The sequence below is a fragment of the Nyctereutes procyonoides genome, unplaced genomic scaffold (assembly GCF_905146905.1).
Source record: "Nyctereutes procyonoides isolate TBG_1078 unplaced genomic scaffold, NYPRO_anot_genome, whole genome shotgun sequence".
NCBI lineage: Eukaryota > Metazoa > Chordata > Mammalia > Carnivora > Canidae > Nyctereutes > Nyctereutes procyonoides.
Genome location: NW_026575035.1, coordinates 28990330 through 29011360, shown reverse-complemented (window position 1 = coordinate 29011360; position 21031 = coordinate 28990330). Strand labels below are relative to the sequence as shown.

The 21031-nt window shown below is 39.9% G+C and overlaps 1 protein-coding gene and 1 long non-coding RNA gene across 4 annotated transcripts in view; one reads left to right on the top strand and one right to left on the bottom strand.

Annotated features, from left to right (window-relative positions):
* Positions 1–758: 758 nt before the first annotated feature.
* LOC129505305 (uncharacterized) lies at positions 759–3792 on the bottom strand. Its single transcript, XR_008663506.1, has 2 exons — positions 2712–3792; positions 759–1468 (listed from the first exon to the last, which is right to left on the bottom strand). It is a non-coding gene; the product is annotated as an uncharacterized LOC129505305 (long non-coding RNA).
* A 54-nt stretch (positions 3793–3846) lies between these two features.
* UBE2V2 (ubiquitin conjugating enzyme E2 V2) overlaps positions 3847–21031 on the top strand; it is a 49798-nt gene continuing 32613 nt past the window's right edge. For 2 of the 3 annotated variants that reach the window (XM_055318347.1, XM_055318343.1), the window contains exon 1: positions 3847–3898. In XM_055318347.1, coding sequence (XP_055174322.1) covers positions 3883–3898 — 16 coding nt within the window. In that variant the 5' untranslated portion in view covers positions 3847–3882. Of the gene's footprint in view, positions 3899–13294; positions 13316–21031 lie in introns of those variants that run through there. The other variant, XM_055318344.1, reaches the window with a different exon arrangement.

Here is a 21031-nt window from a genome sequence, read left to right as displayed (position 1 = left end):
CATATGTTTGTCCTTTTTTTAATAAATTAATTTTTTATTGGTGTTCAATTTACCAACATACAGAATAACACCCAGTGCTCATCCCGTCAAGTGCCCCCCTCAGTACCCATCGCCCATTCACCCCCACCCCCCACCCTCCTCCCCTTCCACCACCCCTAGTTCGTTTCCCAGAGTTAGGAGTCTTTATGTTCTGCCCCCCTTTCTGATATTTCCTACCCATTTCTTCTCCTCTTCCCCTCTATTCCCTTTCACTATTATTTATATTCCCCAAATGAATGAGAACATACACTGTTTGTCCTTCTGCGATTGACTTATTTCACTCAGCATAATACCCTCCAGTTTTTTTTTAAATAAATTAATTTTTTATTGGTGTTCAGTTTACCAACATACAGAATAACACCCAGTGCTCATCCCGTCAAGTGTCCCCCTCAGTGCCCGTCACCCATTCACCCCCACCCCCCGCCCTCCTCCCCCTCCACCACCCCTAGTTCATTTCCCAGAGTTAGGAGTCTTTATGCTCTGTCTCCCTTTCTGATATTTCCCACACATTTCTTCTCCCTTCCCTTATATTCCCTTTCACTATTATTTATATTCCCCAAATGAATGAGAACATATAATGTTTGTCCTTCTGCGATTGACTTATTTCACTCAGCATAATACCCTCCAGTTCCATCCACGTCAAAGCAAATGGTGGGTATTCGTCGTTTCTAATGGCTGAATAATATTCCATTGTATATATAGACCACATTAAAAGAGCAAATTTTTAAAAAAGATTTTATTTATTTATTTATTTGAGAGAGAGAGAGAGAGAGAGAGAGAGAAAGAAAGAGCATGAACAGGAGGAGGGGCAAAGGAAGGGGAAGAAGCAGACTCCCCACCGAGCAGGGAGCCAGATGCAGGACTGGATCCCAGGACTCTGGGATCATGATGTGAGCTGAAGGCAGACACTTAACAGACTGAGCCACCCAGGCACCCTAAGAAAGTGAACCTTAAGTATTCTCATCACACATAAAAAATTGGTAATTGAGTGATATATATAGCTTGTGAATCATTTCACAATGTATAAATATATCAAAACATCACATTGTATATGTTAAATATACACATTTTTAATTTGTCAATACCACCTCAATAAAGCTGGAAAAGAAAAAGAGACAAGCCACTGGTCCTATTCACACTCAGGGGAGGTGATCATCCTAGGACATGAACACCAGAAGGTGGGATCATGGGGTGCCTTAGACTCCCACCACAAACACTAGTGAAAAAGAGGGAGGCAGAAACTTCATGGGAGTTGCACTTCTGTTGGAAGAGGAAAAGTTATTTTGGCAACTAGAAGGAGCCAACATGGATCTAAGGACCTGGTTACCTTAAGGTCTTCAAATTGCCATTGAAGGGATTCCGTGACTTTTTTGTGTCTATGCATCTTCTTGTGTGTCATTCTTGTCTTTTTGCTTCCATCTGTATTTTTCTGGACAGATAAGGGGGGGAGGGAGAGGGAGAGAGAGAGGGAGAGAGAGAGAGGGAGAGGGAGAGAGAGAGAGAGAGAGAAACTGATGGATTCACGTTTGACAAAGGTGTTTGTTGTGACAGACCTTCACATAGACTGCTAGTCAGTCTATAGAATGGATGCCCTTGAATTATGTTATTAACTGTAGCTGGCAGGAATTGGTTTCACTATTGCAGCTGGACCACTTTTGTTCAACAGCTTAGGGTCTCTTCCACTAGAGCACATGATAGGGCATTTTTTCTTAAGAAGGGATTAGGAAATGACATATACCAGTTATCCAGTGGTTATACAGAAATGAAAACTTATAAATAGCTGATTTATCATTTATTAATACAGTCCTTTCTAAAAAAAAATGAAGTTACTTTGTGGTGACTTACAGAGATATATTAAATACCACCAATAATGAGCCAAATAAGTGTAAAGTATGATGAGGGAGAAATAAAAAAACAAACTGATTTGAAGGTTGATGTCAGAACATGCATTATTACTATAAACATTTACTAGAGAGGTACTAGAGATTTGGTTTTGAGTTTCTTCCCAGGCAAGCCTGAGGAATACAAAATGCCTATAAAAATTATTTGCCTACTAGTAAAAAAAGAATACTTTTCTCTTATGGTATAATTATCATAATAATGGCAACCATTTACTGTACACATTTGATGTGCCAGACACTATATTTAATGTATAAATCCTAAGATTACCCCTATTTCACTGCTGGGAAATTGTAGATTAAAGAGATTAAATGCCTTTTTTAAGGTCACAAGTTGACCAAGTAGCTGGTCAGACTTAGATCTTTCTGGTTCAAAATCCAACATTTCTTCATTGCACACTGATGAGCCAAGTAAGCTGTGGTGGAAGGTGATGGGAGGACCTATATCCATGCTCACCTTGGCCTTTCCTGCCTCTTAGATTATTATTTTTTTTAAAGATTTATTTATTTATTCATGAGAGACACACAGAGAGAGGCAGAGACAGAGGCAGAGGGAGAAGCAGGCTCCCTGCAGGGAGGCGGAAGTGGGACTCAATCCCCACCCCCCACCAGGGATCATGCCCAGAGGCAAAGGCAGCCACTCAACCACTGAGGCACCTGGCGTCCCAAGAATAGAGCCTTTCTTTTTCCAAAGCTTCAGACACATGTAAGAGATGGGGTAAATGAGTGTGTGGGATTGGGGATCCCCGGGTGGCTCAGGGGTTCAGCGCCTACCTTCGGCCCAGGGCGCGATTCTGGAGACCCGGGATTGAGTCCCACGTCGGGCTCCCTGCATGGAGCCTGCTTCTCCCTCTGCCTGTGTCTCCGCCTCTCTTTCTGTGTCTGCGTCTCTCATGAATAAATAAATAAAATCTTAAAAAAAAATAAGTGTGTGGGATGGAAAGAACTAAGAACCACTAAAAGTAAACACCTGAGGCTCCTGAGAGCTCCTCTAGTAGTGTCAGCATTGACTCTCAGGACCAGCATTATAAGGGCAACCAGGAACGAAAAGAGCATTGGCTTGGGAATCAGAATTTCGTCCGACTCCCAGCTCTGCTGTAACTACTCATAGATTCACGCTCTTAGGAAAGTCGTCTAACTTCTTTCGGGTTTGGTTGTATTTCTTATCAAGTGGGGATGAAAGGTTCAAATATCACTGATTACATTTGTGAGGATGGTACTGAGAACCATCACAGTCACGCCGTGACGCTAAGGACGTAAAGATCCTTGCTGTTTGAACAACATGCTTCCTCATTACCTACAAAGTTTGGACTTTTTCCAGACCTCTGCAGGCTTACATATAGACTTTAGTGTTTGACTATCACGCATATCTCAAAAGTGAAATATGAACGCAATAAATTCATTTAATTCTAAGGGGCTCCTTAAATTCTCTAACGCCTTTTGAATCATTTTTCAACACAGAATTGTCAGTGCCCTATGTTGCTGGAACTTTTGGTAATATACTTCTCTTAATTCAATATGTCAAAACATCTCAATAATCAATATAAAACATTCTCAATGAGACGCATCGTTGAACAAATTCCGGCTTTGCAAACCTGAGCTCCCTTACAGCACATCTCCAGGCACAAGCTCCTCGCACACCTGGTCGCCATATTGGGGATTGCAGCCCACGGCACGAGCCTTTTTTTTTAAGTCAAAAAAAAAAAAATTCCCCCTCCCCTCCGCCGCACATGCCTTTGAAAAAATATTCACTTTGCATTTTCGCGGTACACTATGGTGACTCACTCCGCTTGGCGTCCCAGTGAACTTCTCTGACTGTTCCTTGGAACCAACAGTAGAACCCGGGGGCCCGGGGGCCGCGCGCTGAGGGGCGGGGCGGGGCGCTCCCGGAAGTGGCGCTGACGTCGCGGTGCGTGCGTGCGGCTGCGTCGGGCTGCAGGAGAAGATGGCGGTCTCCACAGGTCGGTTCCCAGGTTGGGCTGCCTGCTGTCCCACTGCGCCCCGGCTTTGCCGCTCCTCCGGCTGCTGGCGGCCGGGCGCTGACTATGGGGCGGATCTAGAGTGTGCCTTGCCGGACGCCGCGCTTCCTGTGGAGCGGAGCCCGGGCGCGGGGAGAGTCCGGGCGGGCCGGGCGCCGGCGAGGGCCCGGGGCGGGCGTCGGGGGCGGTGGGTCGTGTCTGCGCGTCGGCCGCGCGCTCGCGGCTGGGGGCGGGGTGGCTCCGGTGCGGGCGCGCTCGCGGGGTCTGGCGGGTGCGGATCCAGGGGCCGAGCGGAAGATGCTGGGGGAGCGCGGAGGGGAGGCCCGAGGTGGGCGGTATCGGCCTCGCGTACCCAAGGGTTTCGGGGTCGGGGGCGTCCTGGGCGGAGGGGGCTGGCGTTCTCCTGGACCGGCCTCTATATGGGTGGCGGGGGCAGGACTAGGGAGAGGGACTGGCGCTTTTTATAATAACGGAGAAACGATGACCATTCTTACCTGACCGAGGACGTACTGTCTCTTTATTCATTTAAACAAGTTTAAATAAAGTCTTAAGAAGAATAAACGCAAAACTGCAGTCCAAGTAAAATAAAGACCTAGAGCAAGGAAAAGCTAATTGAAGAAGTGGGTTCTTCAACTCTTCTCTCGTGCTGGCTGCAGTGTTTGTTTTCCAGTTGAGCACAGAGGTGGTTTTTTTTTTTTTGAGCACAGATTTTTTGGAAGTTAATCATTTTTTTTAAGTTAATTATTAATGCTGAGATTTTCCAAGCTCGACCATTTTAAAAAATGTTAAATGAAAATGTTAAGTTTTATTACATAAACATACGTGTGATCTTTCATTTTTTCCTAATCATTATTGAAACCAGGTTATAGAACAGTGATTTAATACTAAATGCCATCATTGCATAATAAAACGAATTTCTGAATGTATATGTGCTGAAAAATGGAAGGTTAAAGTGTATGTTATTGGAACTTTTAATTTCTTTTTAAGAGATTTTATTTACTTAATCATGAGAGACAGAGAGAAAGAGGCAGAGACACAGGCACAGGGAGAAGCAGGCTCCATGCAGGGAGCCCGACGTGGGACTCGATCCCGGGTCTCCAGGATCACGCCCCGGGCTGCAGGCGGCGCTAAACCGCGGCGCCACTGGGGCTGCCCCTGCTATTGGAACTTTTAAGATAATACTTCAAACTACGTTCAACATAAATTTTAATGAAAAATTATGTTTTAAGGCTCATCTTCATTATTTACAGATATTATAAGTGATGAAATCTTTAACAGTTTTAGCGCTGGGAAATATACTTGAGGTCAGAGAACTAGTAAAGCAAAGATTATATAAAAAGTGAGATTTTACTGTTACAACTTTACTTGCTATTTGAAGTCCAGTGTGCTTGTGAACGGACCGTATCTTTTAAGAGTTGTGCTTAGTATCTGTGGGTTCTTGAACATTTAGTAATAGTGCATTTGATGGTTTTCATGTTGTGAATTGCACTGTTTTCCCTTAACATACATATGAGAAAGTGTGGAAATATTTTGAAAAGACCAAATAATAGGTACTAATGGCAGATACTTTTTGTTAACCACTTTTAGTTATTTTTAAGAAAGTCAAATAAAAATTATAAAGATGTTGCTGATTATTGGCATATTTGCTTATACGTTGGGTACCTGTATTTTCTGGTTTATATTTCAGCATCACAATTGTTACATTTCACTCTTGAGATCTATGAACTTTGAAACATTAGCTTAATTAATAATGATGTAATTTAGGGATTTGAGTTTTCTTAAACCACTGCATTTCATTTTGAAACTACTGCTAAAAACTTGCCCTTGTATATTTCAGTATTTATTCATTTTATGTGCCTTACATTATTGACAGTATTGTTGAACTGAGGTGGGTATGAGTGCAGAAGCAGCTTTGGACTTTTTATTTTAATTTTTGTGAAGATTTTATTTATGAGAGAGAGAGAGAGAAGCAGAGTCCCAGGCAGAGAGAGAAGCAGGCTCCATGCAGGGAGCCTGATGTGGGACTCGATCCCAGTACTCCGGGATTATGCCCTGAGCCAAAGGCAAGACGCTCAACCGGTGAGCCACTCAGGTGTCCCTCCCTAGACTTTTTAAATTGCACTTTCTGTTGGCTGTATTTTTATATTATTTGCTTCTTGGTGGTATGGAAGGGAAATAGTACCTGTATATTTGTGGAATAAATATGATGTACCTGGAAATTTAAAATGAGATGAGACAGCTGGATGTAATTATGTGTTTTGGGGTGCCTGGCTGGCTCAGTCTGAGGAGCATGGGACTCTTGGTCTCAAGGTCATGGGCTTGAGCCAACCGTTTTGGGTGTAGAGATTACTAAAAAAAACACCCAAAAAACTGAAAAGAGTCATTTAAAAAATGTACATAGACAAAATAATTTTGGGTAAAAGTTATTTGATAGGCCAGAAAGTACAGACACTTGACAGATACATTTTTTTGACAGCTATTTTTTGATCTTTATTAAGGCATTATATTTTAATGTGCATTTTCTAAGTCATATGCTTTTACCCTTCCTTTTACTAGAAGAGAAATTGGGTAGAAAAAGTTCTGATTATGGGACGCCTGGGTGGCTCAGTGGTTGAGCATCTGCCTTTGGCTCAGAGCGTGATCCTGGAGTCCTGGGATCAAGTCCCACATCCGGCTCCCTGCATGGAGCCTGCTTCTCCCTATGCCTGTGTCTCTGCCTCTCCCTGTGTGTCTCATGAATAAATAAAATCTTTAAAAAAAAAAAAAGAAAGAAAAAGTTCAAATTAGAATGGGAACTGTAAGCTGAAACATACGTTGGCATACCATTTGGTCCTCTTATTTTGCGGATGAGAAAACTGACCTAAAGAAATACAAGATTGTACATAGTGATGGATTCAGGATTAGAATTTGAGTGTTCTTTTATGAGGAACTGTTAGTTTGGAATAGTCCTCAGATCATGAATCTTCCTTTTAGGCTGGAGAGTGACTTTCACACTATTCTTTCTAGCAATATCTTTGTTTCAGACTGTTAGATGCTTCTTATGAATGGAAATTGGACTGGGATAGAGACCCACTAGCTAGGATCCCCTTTTCTAAGAGGCAGAGTCACCTCTGGGGGTCAAGAGGATCTCATGGGACATAGCTTAAGAAGCACTACTTTATTTTTTAATTTAATTTTTTTTTTAAGAAGCACTACTTTAAGGAATAGAACATTTAGTACCTTTGATTCAAAAATTTAATTAGATCCTAGCGCTAGGGGTGCCTGAGTGGCTCAGTTTATTAATCTTCTGCCTTCGGCTCAGGTCATGACCTTGGGATCCTGGGATTGAACCCCACATTGGGCTCCCTGCTCAGGAAGGAGTCTGCTTCTCTCTCAGCCCCTCCCCCTGCTCATGTGCTCGCATTCTCTGTCTCAAATAAAATTTTTTTAAAAAGGGTCCTAGCACTTATAAAAGACATGTGTCTTATACTTATAAAAAAGTATAAGTACTTCGGGATCCCTGGGTGGCGCAGCGGTTTAGCGCCTGCCTTTGGCCCAGGGCGCGATCCTGGAGACCCAGGATCGAATCCCACGTCAGGCTCCCGGTGCATGGAGCCTGCTTCTCCCTCTGTCTATGTCTCTACCTCTCTCTCTCTCTCTCTCTCTCTCTCTCTCTCTCTCTGTGTGACTATCATAAATAAATAAATTAATTTAAAAAAAAAGTTACTTTAAAAAAAGTGTAAGTACTTATAAAAAAGTATGTGTAATACTTTTCTAAAACAAGTAAGTTTTAAATTTTAGAATAGTTTGTTTTACAGAGAAGTTGTGAAGATAGTATATAGAAGACTGTACATTAGAGTACCTAATGTATGTTTTCTATCTCAGAATCCCATTTGGGATACATTGTAATAAACATTTTAAAATTTCTTATCACTTAAGTTACACTAGTGTTAGAGTACGGTTCTAGGCTCTGAATGCAGATGACTGTAAAATATCTTTAAGTAATGAGAGGCTCAGGAAAAAATGGGAGTATTTTTTCTTTGATAGTGGGTCTGTGTTAGCCATATGGTTGAAAAATGAAACCAAAATAAAACTTACTAATTACCTTTTTAAGAAGTGGGTAGCATTGTGTATATGGGAACAAGAACTAGATTAGCAGTGTTTTAATTCCTCTGCTGCCCTGCATAGATTACTGTGGCATAGTAGGTAGACATATTCCACTGAATCTCTTAAGCCTTGCTTTCCCCATTCCTTATATGAAAAGGTTGGACAACTTGATTTTGTTTTCCCCATCTTCAAGATGAAGATATATGGGTAGAATTTGGGAGTAGTAACAGATGAGATCTGCGTGGGAACTAAACAATAGGAGAGCTAAATTGCCGTAGTCCAGTACATTTCCCCCTTGAGACCTTAATAACTGGCCTGATAGATTTTTCTGTGTCTGTTAGGAACCTGGATACTCTTGATAGACCCTTGATCTTGACAGTATTAAATAAAACAACCTTACTGTCCTGTCCAGGCAGTCACCCCTTTGCACAGTACTGTAGAGTGGTAAAATGACCAAACTGTTCAAAGCAAATTTTTTAAAAATATTCTATTTATCTTTTTTTGAGAGAGAAAGCATGAGCAGGGGGAAGGGAGAGGGAGAAGCAGACTTCCTGCTAAGCACAGAGCCCATGGGGCTTGATTCCAGGACCCAGATCATGACCTGAGCCAAAGTCAGGTCCCTAACTAACTGAGCCACCCAGGTGCCCCCAAAGCAATTTTATTACTAAGTAAGAAAAATTATTACTCTGTGACCTTTGAAAATAATAGCTCAGACATTAAAAACTCTTCCTGTGGTTACCAGTGTATAAGAGAAGAAAAAAATTGTAAAAGTGAGATTTGTTTAGTACTGTAATTTAAACATGATACATTAAGAATTAGAGTGTTTTATTTGTAAACTTCTTGGGAGTAGTTTGAACAATACTTTTTCTTCTCATCCTATAACTTATGATGTGGAGCAAGCATCTTTTCTGTGTTTTGGTGAATTGTCATAGTCCTAAATTGGAATCACTTCCAATATTTTACCCTCTTTGCTTTCAGTATTAGGAAATAATCTGAGACTTAAAGAAAGTGAAGATTTTTCACTTCATGTGGAACACTGTCATCTTTTTCTTAAATTACTTTCGTCATGTACACCCATAAGCTCACATTCACAAAGTTCATGTGGCTGCTTATCTAGAGTCTCCAACACTTATGGTTGGGTATTTCTTCTATAACTGTATTTACATTTGATTCACATTTCACTTTTGTGTTACCTGTTTTTTTTTTCTTTTTTTTTTCTACATACAGTTTTTTTTTTAAATTTTTATTTATTTATGATAGGCACACAGTGAGAGAGAGAGAGGCAGAGACACAGGCAGAGGGAGAAGCAGGCTCCATGCACCGGGAGCCCGATGTGGGATTCGATCCCGGGTCTCCAGAATTGCGCCCCGGGCCAAAGGCAGGCGCCAAACCACTGCGCCACCCAGGGATCCCTGTTTTTTTTTTTCTTTGCTGCGCTTTCTTTCAGTTTTCATTTCTTTGCTGTACTTTGATCTTTGTTGGCTAACTTCCTTTTTTGGCTATTTTTATAGAATGTCACATGGGTTTATGACTGGCTGACAAGGAGGCAGTACTCCTAAAAGCTTTGGTGTCTGTATGTGACTAACAGATGTAGTGACCCATCACCGACAGATTTTAAAAGATGTGAAGTGATTGGCCACTGGTTAGGATGCTCTTTTGTTATTTACATAATGATTTGTGGACTGGGGAACTAGCAGCAAAATTTATGCTTTTTTTTTTAAAGATTTATTTTTATTTATTTATGATAGACACAGAGAGAGAGAGAGAGAGAGGCAGAGACACAGGCAGAGGGAGAAGCAGGCTCCATTCCGGGAGTCTGACGCGGGACTCGATCCCCAGACTCCAGGATCGTGCCCTGGGCCAAAGGCAGGTGTGAAACCGCTGAACCACCCAGGGATCCCCAGCAAAATTTATACTTAAAGCAGTTACTCCGGTAGACTGCTAACCGGAGCTTCAACTGTGCTAACTGAAATCCTGCAAACAGAAGATTATCCTTAGTGGAAACATCCACTTGACAATTATTTGGGGAGCTGTTTGACACAAAATTTCGAAGTGGATACATGAAGCTTTTAGACTAGAATAAAGAATAAAATTCAGTGTTCAAAAGTTTGTTTTAAATGTAGCTGACTTTTTAAAAGAGCTGATGCTTCTATAAATGAATCTTTGAGGTAATACTATAAGGTGGGACTTTAGGACTGGTGTTTGTGAGTGACTTATTTGCAAAGTCTCCACTGATTTGTCTAAGAGCAGGTGTTTCATGAATAAATAAATAGAATCTTAAAAAAAAAAAAAAGAGCAGGTGTTATATTCAGTTTAAGTTAGAACTCAGCAATGTTTCAGACCACAGGAGGAAAATCCTTAAGGCCTGTTTATGCCTTTACATATGTTGAAATAGTAGTTCTGATGGAAAGCACCTTATGGGTCATCTGGGCTGTGGGCCAAGTTCTTTTTTTTATAGATGAGCGATGGAAATCTAGATATGAAATGACTTTCATAAGATTATTTAGCTAGATGTTGAGTCCAGAGCTAGTTTCTTGATTTCAAGTTTTTTTTTATAGTGCTTCTGTATTACACTGTATTCTATAAACTTTGTTTGCTTTTATTTTGTAGGAACCTAACAATGATTTCATAAATGAATGCCATTAAAGATTAAGACAAAAACACTTCAGAGAGTGTAATGGCATTATAAGTAATTAAAACTACATGTTTTCTAAGTCTTGATTATGTTGAAAGAATAATAAAAAAATTTAAGACAATTGATATTAATAGCTAAATCTTGTTGCACATTTACACAAATCTTTTTTGTGAGCACAAATTTGGTATTGCAGGCAAATACACAGTCATTGTTTCTCTTGGTGATTCATTCATTCATTCATTCATTCATCCATTTATTTATTCATGAGAGAAACAGAGGGAGGGGCAGAGAGAGAAGCAGGCTCCAGGAGGGAGTCTGACATGGGACTCGATCCTGGGTCTCCAGGATCAGGCCCTGGGCTGAAGGCAACACTAAACCGCTGAGCCAACCAGGCTACCCCTCCCTTGGTGATTCTTTTTTTTTTTTCTTTTTTTTTTTAATTTTTATTTATGATAGTCACAGAGAGAGAGAGAGAGAGAGAGAGACGCAGAGACATAGGCAGAGGGAGAAGCAGGCTCCATGCACTGGGAGCCCGATGTGGGATTCGATCCTGGGTCTCCAGGATGGTGCCCTGGGCCAAAGGCAGGCACCAAACCGCTGCGCCACCCAGGGATCCCCTTTTTTTTTTTTTTTTAATTTTTATTTATTTACCCCTTGGTGATTCTTATGAAATCTGACATTTTCCCTCCCAGTTTATTTTGGGGATTGGAGGAGAGGTTATTGGGAATGCTATGAGAGATTGATAGGAATTCATCTCTTTCAGAAGTAGGAAGCATAACCTAATGAGTTACCTTAAATGTTGCTCATAAATTGGTGATGTAGAACATTTTATTTTTAAAGATTTTATTTATTCATGAGAGAGAGAGAGAGGCAGAGGAAGAAGCAGGCTCCATGCAGGGAGCCCGAGGTGGGACTCTATCCCGGGTCTACAGGATCACACCCTGGGCTGCAGGTGGCGCTAAACCGCTGTGCCACCGGGGCTGCCCCGATTTAGAACATTTAATACTGACTCCACTTTCTCCCATTCTTGCTCTTACCTACTTCTCCAGTTAGGGTGCCTCTGGACAGGATGGTGTATGTTCATCAGGTGAGAAGAACCTACTTCCAAGATTTGTGGGACTTAGGACTGCTCAACAGCTATGTAATCTGAACCCCTTATTCTCCCCAGGGGTTTTGAAATAGTGTCTAAAATCCAGAGTACTAGGTGCTGGGTGGCTCAGTCAGTTAAGCATCTCCCTCTGGCTCAGGTCATGATCCTGGGGTCCTGGATTCAAGCCCCCGGTCAGGCTCCTTGCTCATGGGGAAGTCTGCTTCTCCTTCTCCCTCTGCCCCTCCCCCCACTCATGCTCTCTGCTCACTCTGTCTCAAATAAATAAATAAATAATCTTAAAAAAAATTTCAGTGTTCTCTGGAAAAAGGCCAGTTTCCCCATGAATTCCTTGACTATACCTTTGATTGATCACTGAGAAAGCTGAAGCTTCTGGGAGATGGAACTGTAAATAAATACTGAGTTTGGTCTCAGAAAATTACTCCTTTCTACTTTTTTTTTAAACCTTTGTTGAGTCAGAATTCATGTACCATACTCTTCACCTCTGTGTATATAATTCGTTGTTTTCTGATGTATTTGCAGATGTTTGCAACCATTCGCTACCATCACCTTAGAACATTTTTATTGCCCCCAAAGCCCTATACACTTTAACCCTTACCATACTGTCCCTTCATCATTTCCCTTCTAGCCCTTCAACCACAAATTTATGTTCTGTTTCTGTAGATTTGCCCATTCTGGACTTTTATAGGGTATGTGATCTTTTGTGTCTGACTTCTTTTACTTAGTATAATGTTTTGAAGGTTCATCAATGTAGCATTTATCAATTATTCCTTTTAATGGCTGAATAATAGTATTCTATTTTCTTATGTATACTACATTTGATTTATCTATCCATTGCTGATTTGGATTGTTACCACGTTTTGGCTATTATGAATAATGCTGCTATAAACACTTGTGTGCCAGTTTCTGTATGGATATATGTTTTCATTTCTTCTGGGTGTATGTACAATTGCTGGGTAATAGAATGGAAATTCTATTTTTAATTGTCTGAGAAACTGCCATACTGTTTTCCAAATGGAGAACATTTTATATTCAAACCAGTAGTTTATGAGAGTCCTGATTTCTCCACATTACAAACTGCCTGAATTTTCAATTCTAGCCATTCTAGTCGGTGTAATATGATACTTCATTATGGTTTTGATTTGCATTTCCCTCATGACTAATGATGTTGAGCATTTTTTTATGTGCTTCTTGGTCATTTGTATGTTGTCTGGAGAAATGTCTGTTCAGATTCTTTGCTCATTTTTAAATTAGGCCATTTTTTTTTATCACTGACTTAGAATGCTTTATATATTCTATACACAAATTTCTCCCATTTTGTAGGTTATCATTTCACTTTTGATGGTGTTCTTCAAAGCCCAAAAGTTTTGTTTTGATTAAGTCCAATTTATCTATATTTCTAGTTTATTAAGATGCAAAGTATGGCTTTTGGTAAGTATTTCATTGTCTAGTTGGTTCTTTAAAAATGTCTTCACTTTATTTTAGCCAAAAGGAGGAGAAGCGATGACATAATGTAACTTCTAACTGATCTGGTTATGATTATGTAGGAGTCCATGCTTCCTCTTGCCAGGTATGAGGTTTAACCTTATTAAAAAGTTAAATAGGTAGATAAAAAGCATTCTCTAAGCAGTCTGTGCTTTGTAAGTACTGTAATTATGATGAGTATTTTTCAGTTTAGTGACTGGAATGTTACTGAAAAATATAAACAATGCATAGATTTACTATTTGTTATTTATGCTAGCGTCACCTGTTACCTAATTTATCAGTTGTAGTTTACTAACCTATATTGACATAAGTGGTTATTTCCCGAGTGGAAATACTTAAGTTGTAAAGTTTTTACTTTTCTTAAGTGTTTACCTTACAAACAGCAATTTGGAGGGATATTTACTTATTTTGCTTAATATGGTTTTCTGACTGCAAGCTAACAACTTACAGGAGAGCAGTTACACTCATTTAAATGGTCTCTGTCAGAAGATCTCGTAACTTCTAGAGTATATGCCGTTCTTAATTTTACTTAGAAATTAATACTAGAGAGGAACCAGGGTATATTGTAGCTTACCTAACTTTCCTCCACTTCTTAGTTTATTCTAAGGAAAATGTCTTTTCCGAGTTCTAGAATAAACATTGTTAGCTGCTTTTCTGGAGAATAGTAAATAACTTCTGTATTCTCCCTTGGTTTGCCTATCTCATTGAGTTATCTGTAGTGTATCTGAGCAAAGTCATTAACAGCTTACTGCATTGTATTTGAATGTTGAATGTATCTCTTTGGTTGTCTTCACGGACATCTGAGTGTGAGACCTTGGGGAAAGGATTCTGTCTTGGTGTTCAGAATGGGCAGCATCTGCTACAGGACTAGTCGATAAGCGTTGAAAGAATGAAAATAAGCACCTGCTATAAATTCAAGTGTTTTTTGAGTGCTGTCATTTTCTTATGGTACAGTTTCTATTTAAGAGATTTAATAATGAGAAAATAACTGGTTCAAGTAAAATCTAGCATTCCCTCTTTGTAAATTGTAATTTTTTGCTCAAAATTCTGTTTTTAGTTTACTTTTCTGAAGTAAAACAGTCCTAAAAGATTTTGTTCAAATACATTGATTAAACACATTAAGCTGATTATTTTATCCTTATATACTTGAGTTAATATGCAGCACATAATTATATGAATGAATTCATATATTTGCACAATTTTTTGGGAGTGTCTAGAGGCAGAGTGGTGTTGGTTGTAACCTAGAATACCAGTAGCATAATTCATATTCTGTGCAAAATACATTTCCCAAACCCCAGGATTGTGATACTTTGCAAACCTTATATTCTATAGGTTTTTCCGCCTGTATTTGAAGGTATAGCACAGATGCTTCAGATGTACAATATTTGATTTGAATTGTTTTTTTCCAGATACTTTTATTTACTATGTTTTATCATTTTCTTTTTTAAAAGATTTTATTTGAGAGGACAGCATGAGAAGGTTGGGGGGGAGGGGTGCAGAAGGAGAGGGAAAGCAGTCTCCCAGTTGAGCTCAACATGGGGCTTGATCCCAGGACCGTGAGATCGTAACCTGAGTTGAGGGCAGATGCCTAACTGACTGAGCCACCCAGGCGCCCCATGTTTCATGAGTTCTAAGGTATTTTAACATCTGAAAAAGTGTATGTTGGGGATCCCTGGGTGGCTTAGCAGTTTAGCGCCTGCCTTTGGCCCAGGTTGTAATCCTGGAGACCTAGGATTGAGTCCCGCATCCGGCTGCCTGCATGGAGCCTGCTTCTCCCTCTGCCTGTGTCTCTACCTTTCTCTTTCTCTGTGTCTCTCACGAATAAATAAAATTAAAAAAAAAAAGAAAAAAGAAAAAAAAAGTGTATGTTGTATAGTTTAGTTTGTAGTGTTAAGTTTTTTGTTAATTTCTTATCATTCCATCATATAGTTGATGGTATCTTAGACTTAAAGAAAATACTTAAAATCTATTACAAAGCATTTAGTGAGGTGAATATATACCAAATTTTAAAGTACAGAGTTCTACAAACATGTTAACATGTGTTCTCATTTCTTTCTTTCTTTTTTTTTTTTTTTAAAGATTTATTTATTTATGGTGGGCATAGAGAGAGAGGCAGAGACACAGGAGGAGGGAGAAGCAGGCTCCATGCAGGGAACCTGATGTGGGACTCCGTCCCAGAACTCCAGGATCATGCCCTGGGCCAAAGGCAGGCGCTAAACCGCTGAGCCACCCAGGGATCCGTGTGTTCTCATTTCTTAATTGAATATTAAGCAATTGTTATAAACTTAATATATTCCAGGGGCGCCTGAATGGCTTAGTTGGTTAAGTGCCCGACTCTTGATTTTGGCTCGGGTCATGAATTTTAGGATCCTGAGATTGAGCCCTGCATTAGACTCTGCACTCAGCAGTTTATTCTCCCTCTCTCTCTGCTTGCCCCCTTTGGTGTGTGCATATGCATGTTCTCTCAAATAAAATCTTTAAAAAAATATATTTTAGAGACACCTGGGTGGTTCAGCAGTTGAGCAGCTTCGGCTTAGGGCCTGATTCCAGCATCCGGGATCAAGTCCCACATTGGGCTCCCTGCATGGAGCCTGCTTCTTCCTGTGCCTGTGTGTCTGCCTCTCTCTCTGTGTCTCTCATGAATAAATAAATCTTTAAAAAAATAAAAATAAGGGCGGCCCGGGTGGCTCAGTGGTTTAGTGCTGCCTTCAGCCCAGGACGTGATCCTGGAGATGTGGGATTGAGTCCCACATCTGGCTCCCTGCATGGAGCCTGCTTCTCCCTCTGTCTGTTTTTGCCTTTCTCTCTCCCTGTGTCTCTTATGAAAAAATAAATAAAATCTTAAAAATAAAAATAAAAAATATATACTAGTGAAAAATATTTTTAATCTCATGCAATTTCTTGAGATATTTTAGAGACAAGTTAAAATTGCTGTACATGATAAATCTTCATTTCAGCAAAGGAATATTCTGATTTTTTGTGACTCTGTAAATGTAGTTTTTATCATTAAATCAGTATTTGTATTATCAGTTCATACTATCTGATGGATATAATTCTATTCTAAAGTTTTTTGTAATGTAAATCATATGCCTTGATGTCAATTCTGTATTGACATTTTTGACATTCTTGATGATAGTATTTATAGTGGGATTATGATTGCTGGTTTTGAAAAAGCTAGTGGGATTATAGGAATTATGGAATGGGTTTTTTCCTTAGTGAAGAACTGTGAATAAGGATTAATGATTCAGTCATATTTGTTCCTTTGCTGAATGAGTGGTCAGAGCTAATAGGATGATAGGCCTACTCAACTAGGAATTCCGCTGATGATGCAGGGAAGACTGAGTGCACATAGTCTAAAATAGAGGGCAGTAAAGACACAGAATGTCTTCATGTACTTTTCTAAAATATTCTGCTTTTAATAACATAGTAAGGTAAAAAGGCCTAGTGAGTTTAAAGCAACATTTGTTCATATCTTTGGGTTCATATTGATGAACATTTGAAAACTTCTGATAAATACAATGTGTATGTGTTGTTATTAGGCCTGTTTTTTTCATTTCTATAATTACTGTAATTTATGTACTTTATTATCTTATTAAGTTTTTATTTTAATTCCAGTTAGTAAACATACAGTCTTGTGTTAGTTTCAGGTGTACAATATAGTGATTCAGCACTTCATGTATCACCTGGTGCTCATTGCAAGTGCACTCCTTAGACCTCATTACCTTTTTTTTTTTTTTAATATGTATTTATTTATTTATCATAGAGAGAGAGAGGCAGAGACACAGGAGGAGGGAGAAGCAGGCTCCATGCCGGGAGCCTGACGTGGGACTCCATCCCGGAGCTCCAGGATCACATCCCGGGCTAAGGCATGCGCTAAACCGCTGAGCCACCCGAGCTGCCCTGCTCATTTGTTTCTTTTTTTTTTTTTTTTTTTTTAATTCTTTTATTTATTTATGATAGTCACACAGAGGGAGAGAGAGAGAGGCAGAGACACTGGCAGAGGGAGAAGCAGGCTCCATGCACCGGGAGCCCGACGTGGGACTCCATCCCCGGTCTCCAGGATCGCGCCCCGGGCCAAAGGCAGGCGCCAAACCGCTGCGCCACCCAGGGATCCCCGCTCATTTGTTTCTTAAGTTCCAAATATGAATGAAGTCATAGGGTATTTGTCTTTCTCTGACTTTTTTTTTTTTTTGAAGGTTTCAAATGTACTTTATTTCTTAAATCATGCCATATTTTAGTGGGTGCACAGTGCTTTCACTTGGCATCAATTATGAGTTGGTTTTGAAACAATTCATAATTAGACCAGCTGGGATGACTGATCCCTCCATTCCTTTGGGGTGACTCTGCCAAAAGGGGACAGGTTCCGTTCTATTCCAATTTGTGTTGCTGTATATGCCCATACAGCAATACAGAAAGTGGCTCCACTAGCTAATACAGCATTACCATATTTATCATGGAAATCAGGTGCCGGTTTCTGGTGACTCTGCCTTGCCATTGTTTGTGGAATGCTTTGAACTCGGAGATGACTTAGAGCGTTTCTGGCCATGGGAAACATCCTGGAGCTGAAGGCAGAATGGTGCAACTGCGGTTACTGCTTTGCTACAACTTCGTGCCAAGTACCCTTGCAAAGAGCCCTGAAAAACAAAAATCTCTGACTTATTTTTGATTAGCATTGTATTCTCTAGCTCCATCCATGTTGCAAATGGCAAGATTTCCTTCTGTTTTATGGCTGTTACACACACACACACACACACACACACACACACACACACTCCGTCTTCTTTATCCTTTCATCAGTCATTGGACACTTGACCTGCTTTCATATTGTAGTTATTGTGAATGATGATGGTATAAACATAGGGGTGCATGTATCCCTTTGAATTAGTGTTTATTTATTCTTTGGGTAAATAACCAGTATTGCAATTGCTGGATCATAGGATAGTTCTATTTTTAACTTTTTGAGGAACCTTCATACTGGTTTCCACAGTGGCAGCACCAGTTTTTATTCTCACAGGCAGTGCAGGAAGATTTTTTCCCTTTGCGTTTCCCTCTGTTTTTTTTTTGTTGTTGTTGATTTTAGCCATTTTGACAGGTGTGAGATGACATCTCATTGTATTTCTGATGCTAGGTAATATTGAGCATGTTTGTTAGCCATCTGTATGTTAGCCATCTGTATGTCTTTGGAGAAAGGTCTGTTCATGTCTTCTGCCCATTTTGAAGTTGGATTGTTTGTTTTTGGATGTTAAGTTCTTTATGTATTTCAGTATTTATCAGATGTCATTTGAAAATACCTTTTCCTATTCCATAGGTTGCCTTTTAGTTTTGATTTTCCTTTGTATGCAGAAAAGTTTATTTTATTGTAGACCCAATAGTTTGTTTTTTGCTTTATTTCCTTTGCCTAGACATGGCTAGAAAAAAGTTGGTATGGCTGATATGAAAGAAGTTACTTCCCGTGTTCTCTTAGGATTTTTATGGTTGCAGGTTACACATTTAGGTCTTTAACTCATTTTGAATTTACTTTTGTGTATGGTATAAGAAAGTGGTCCAGTTTCTTTTTTTGCATATTGATGTCCACTTTTCCAAACACCATTTGTTGAAGAGACTTTTTCTCATTGGGTGCTCCTTCCTACTTTGTCAAAGATTATTAATTGACCATATAGGTGTAGGTTTATTTCTGGATTTTCTATTCCATTCCATTGATTTATGTGTCTCTTTCTGTGCCAGTACCATACTGTTTTGGTTACTACAGCTTTGCACTTTAACTTGAAAACTTATATTGTGATACTTCTGTTTTTTTTTTTTTAATTTTTTTTCAAAAATGCTTTGGTTATTCAGGATGTTTTATGGTTCCACATAAATTTTAGATGTGGTTGTTCTAATTCTGTGGAAATTGCTCTTGGTATTTTGATAGGGGTTGGATTAAATGTGGAGATTGTTTTTGGTGGTATAGTCATTTTAACAATACTTGTTGGGCAACCCGGTTGGCTCAGCGGTTTAGCACCGCCTTCAGCCCAGGGCATGATCCTGGAGACCCGGGATCAAGTCCCACGTCGGGCTCTCTGTGTGGGGCCTGCTTCTCCCTCTGCCTGTGTCTCTGTGTCTCTTTCTCTCTCATGAATAGATGATTAACAATGTTTGTTTTTTTAATCCATCAGCATGGAATGTTTTTCCATTTTTTTTTTTTGTGCCATCTTGAATTTCTTTCATCAGTAGTTTACAGTTTTCAGAGTATGGGTCTTTCACCTTTTTGGCTAGGTTTATTCCTAGGTATCTTATTGTTTTTAGTGCAATTGTAAATGATATTTCTGCGTCATTATTGGTGTGTAGAAATGCGGGCAGCCCGGGTGGCTCAGCGGTTTAGCATCCCTCTTCAGCCAGGGTGTGATCCTGGAGACCTGGGATCGAGTCCCACGTCGGGTTCCCTGCGTGGAGCCTGCTTCTCCTCTGCCTTGTGTCTCTGCCTTTCTTTCTTTCTTTCTTTATTTGTTTCTTTCTTTCTTTCTCTCTCTCTCTCTCTCTCTGTGACTCTCATGAATAAATAAATAAAATCTTAAAAAAAAAAGCAATAGGTTTCTACACATTGATTTTGTATCCTGCGACTTTATTGAATTCGTTTATCAGTTCTAGAAGTGTTTGGTTCTTTCATGTTTTCTATATAGAGTATCATGTCATATGCAAATAGTGAAAGTTTTGCTTCCTCTTTATCAATTTAATTGCCTTTTATTTCTTTTATAGTCTGCTTGCTATGGCTAGAACTTCCAGTACTGTTAAATAACTGTGAGAGTCTTATTCCTGACCTCCTGACCTTAGGGGAAAAGCTCTCAGTTTTTCTTCATTAAGGATGATGTTAGCTGTGGAATACAATTCATGTATTTAATTTAATTTATTTTTTTTAGAGAGATGGGGAGGAAGTGGGAGAGAGAGAATCCAATGGGGGGCTGGATCTCATGACCTTGAGATCATGACCTGAACCACAGTCAATCAAAGAGTCAGGTGCATAACTTACTGAGCTACCCAGGTGCTCCTAAGTCATGTATTTTAAAGTGATTTTATGTAATGTTTTAAATATATGACATAACTACCTGAATGTATGGCAGTTGACCTCTAAGTTTTTGCACTAACCATTTTTCTCCAGAGTACTTTTTCACTTGCTCTTTTCACCTTTACCATCTATGACTGTATAGCAAATCACTGTATAACTTAGTGGCTTCAAATATGATTTGCTGGGCCTATTGTTCAGGTTTCTTGATTCAATTAGGACTGGCCATTGTCTGGCCTGTTTGACTTCTTAACATCCTGGTAGTGTCTTAATTGATGGTTGGCTTCCAAGAGAGCTAAACAGAAGAGAAGCCACCAGGCTTCTGAGAATGCTATTTCCACAACTACACCAACATCACTTTACCATATTCTGTCAAAATAAGTGGCAAGGCCTTCCAGATTCAAGCAGAGGGGAAATAGCCTCCAGCCCTAATGGCAGGGAGGGCTATGTCCTGAGGGAGGAGAATTATTCATAGCTGGCTTTGGAAGCAGTCTACACTCCTGTGTTTTGTTCTTGAGGGCAACATAACTTGAAATTTGAAGTTAAAGCATATGAATACAAATTCTTTTTTTTTTTTTTAAGATTTTATTTATTTATTCACGAGAGACACAGAGAGAGAGAGGCAGAGACACAGGCAGAGGGAGAAGCAGGTTTCATTCAGGGAGCCTGACGCGGGACTCCATCGGGGTCCCCAGGATCAGGCCCTGGGCTGAAGACGGCGCTAAACCGCTGAGCCACCCGGGCTGCCCCTGAGTACAAATT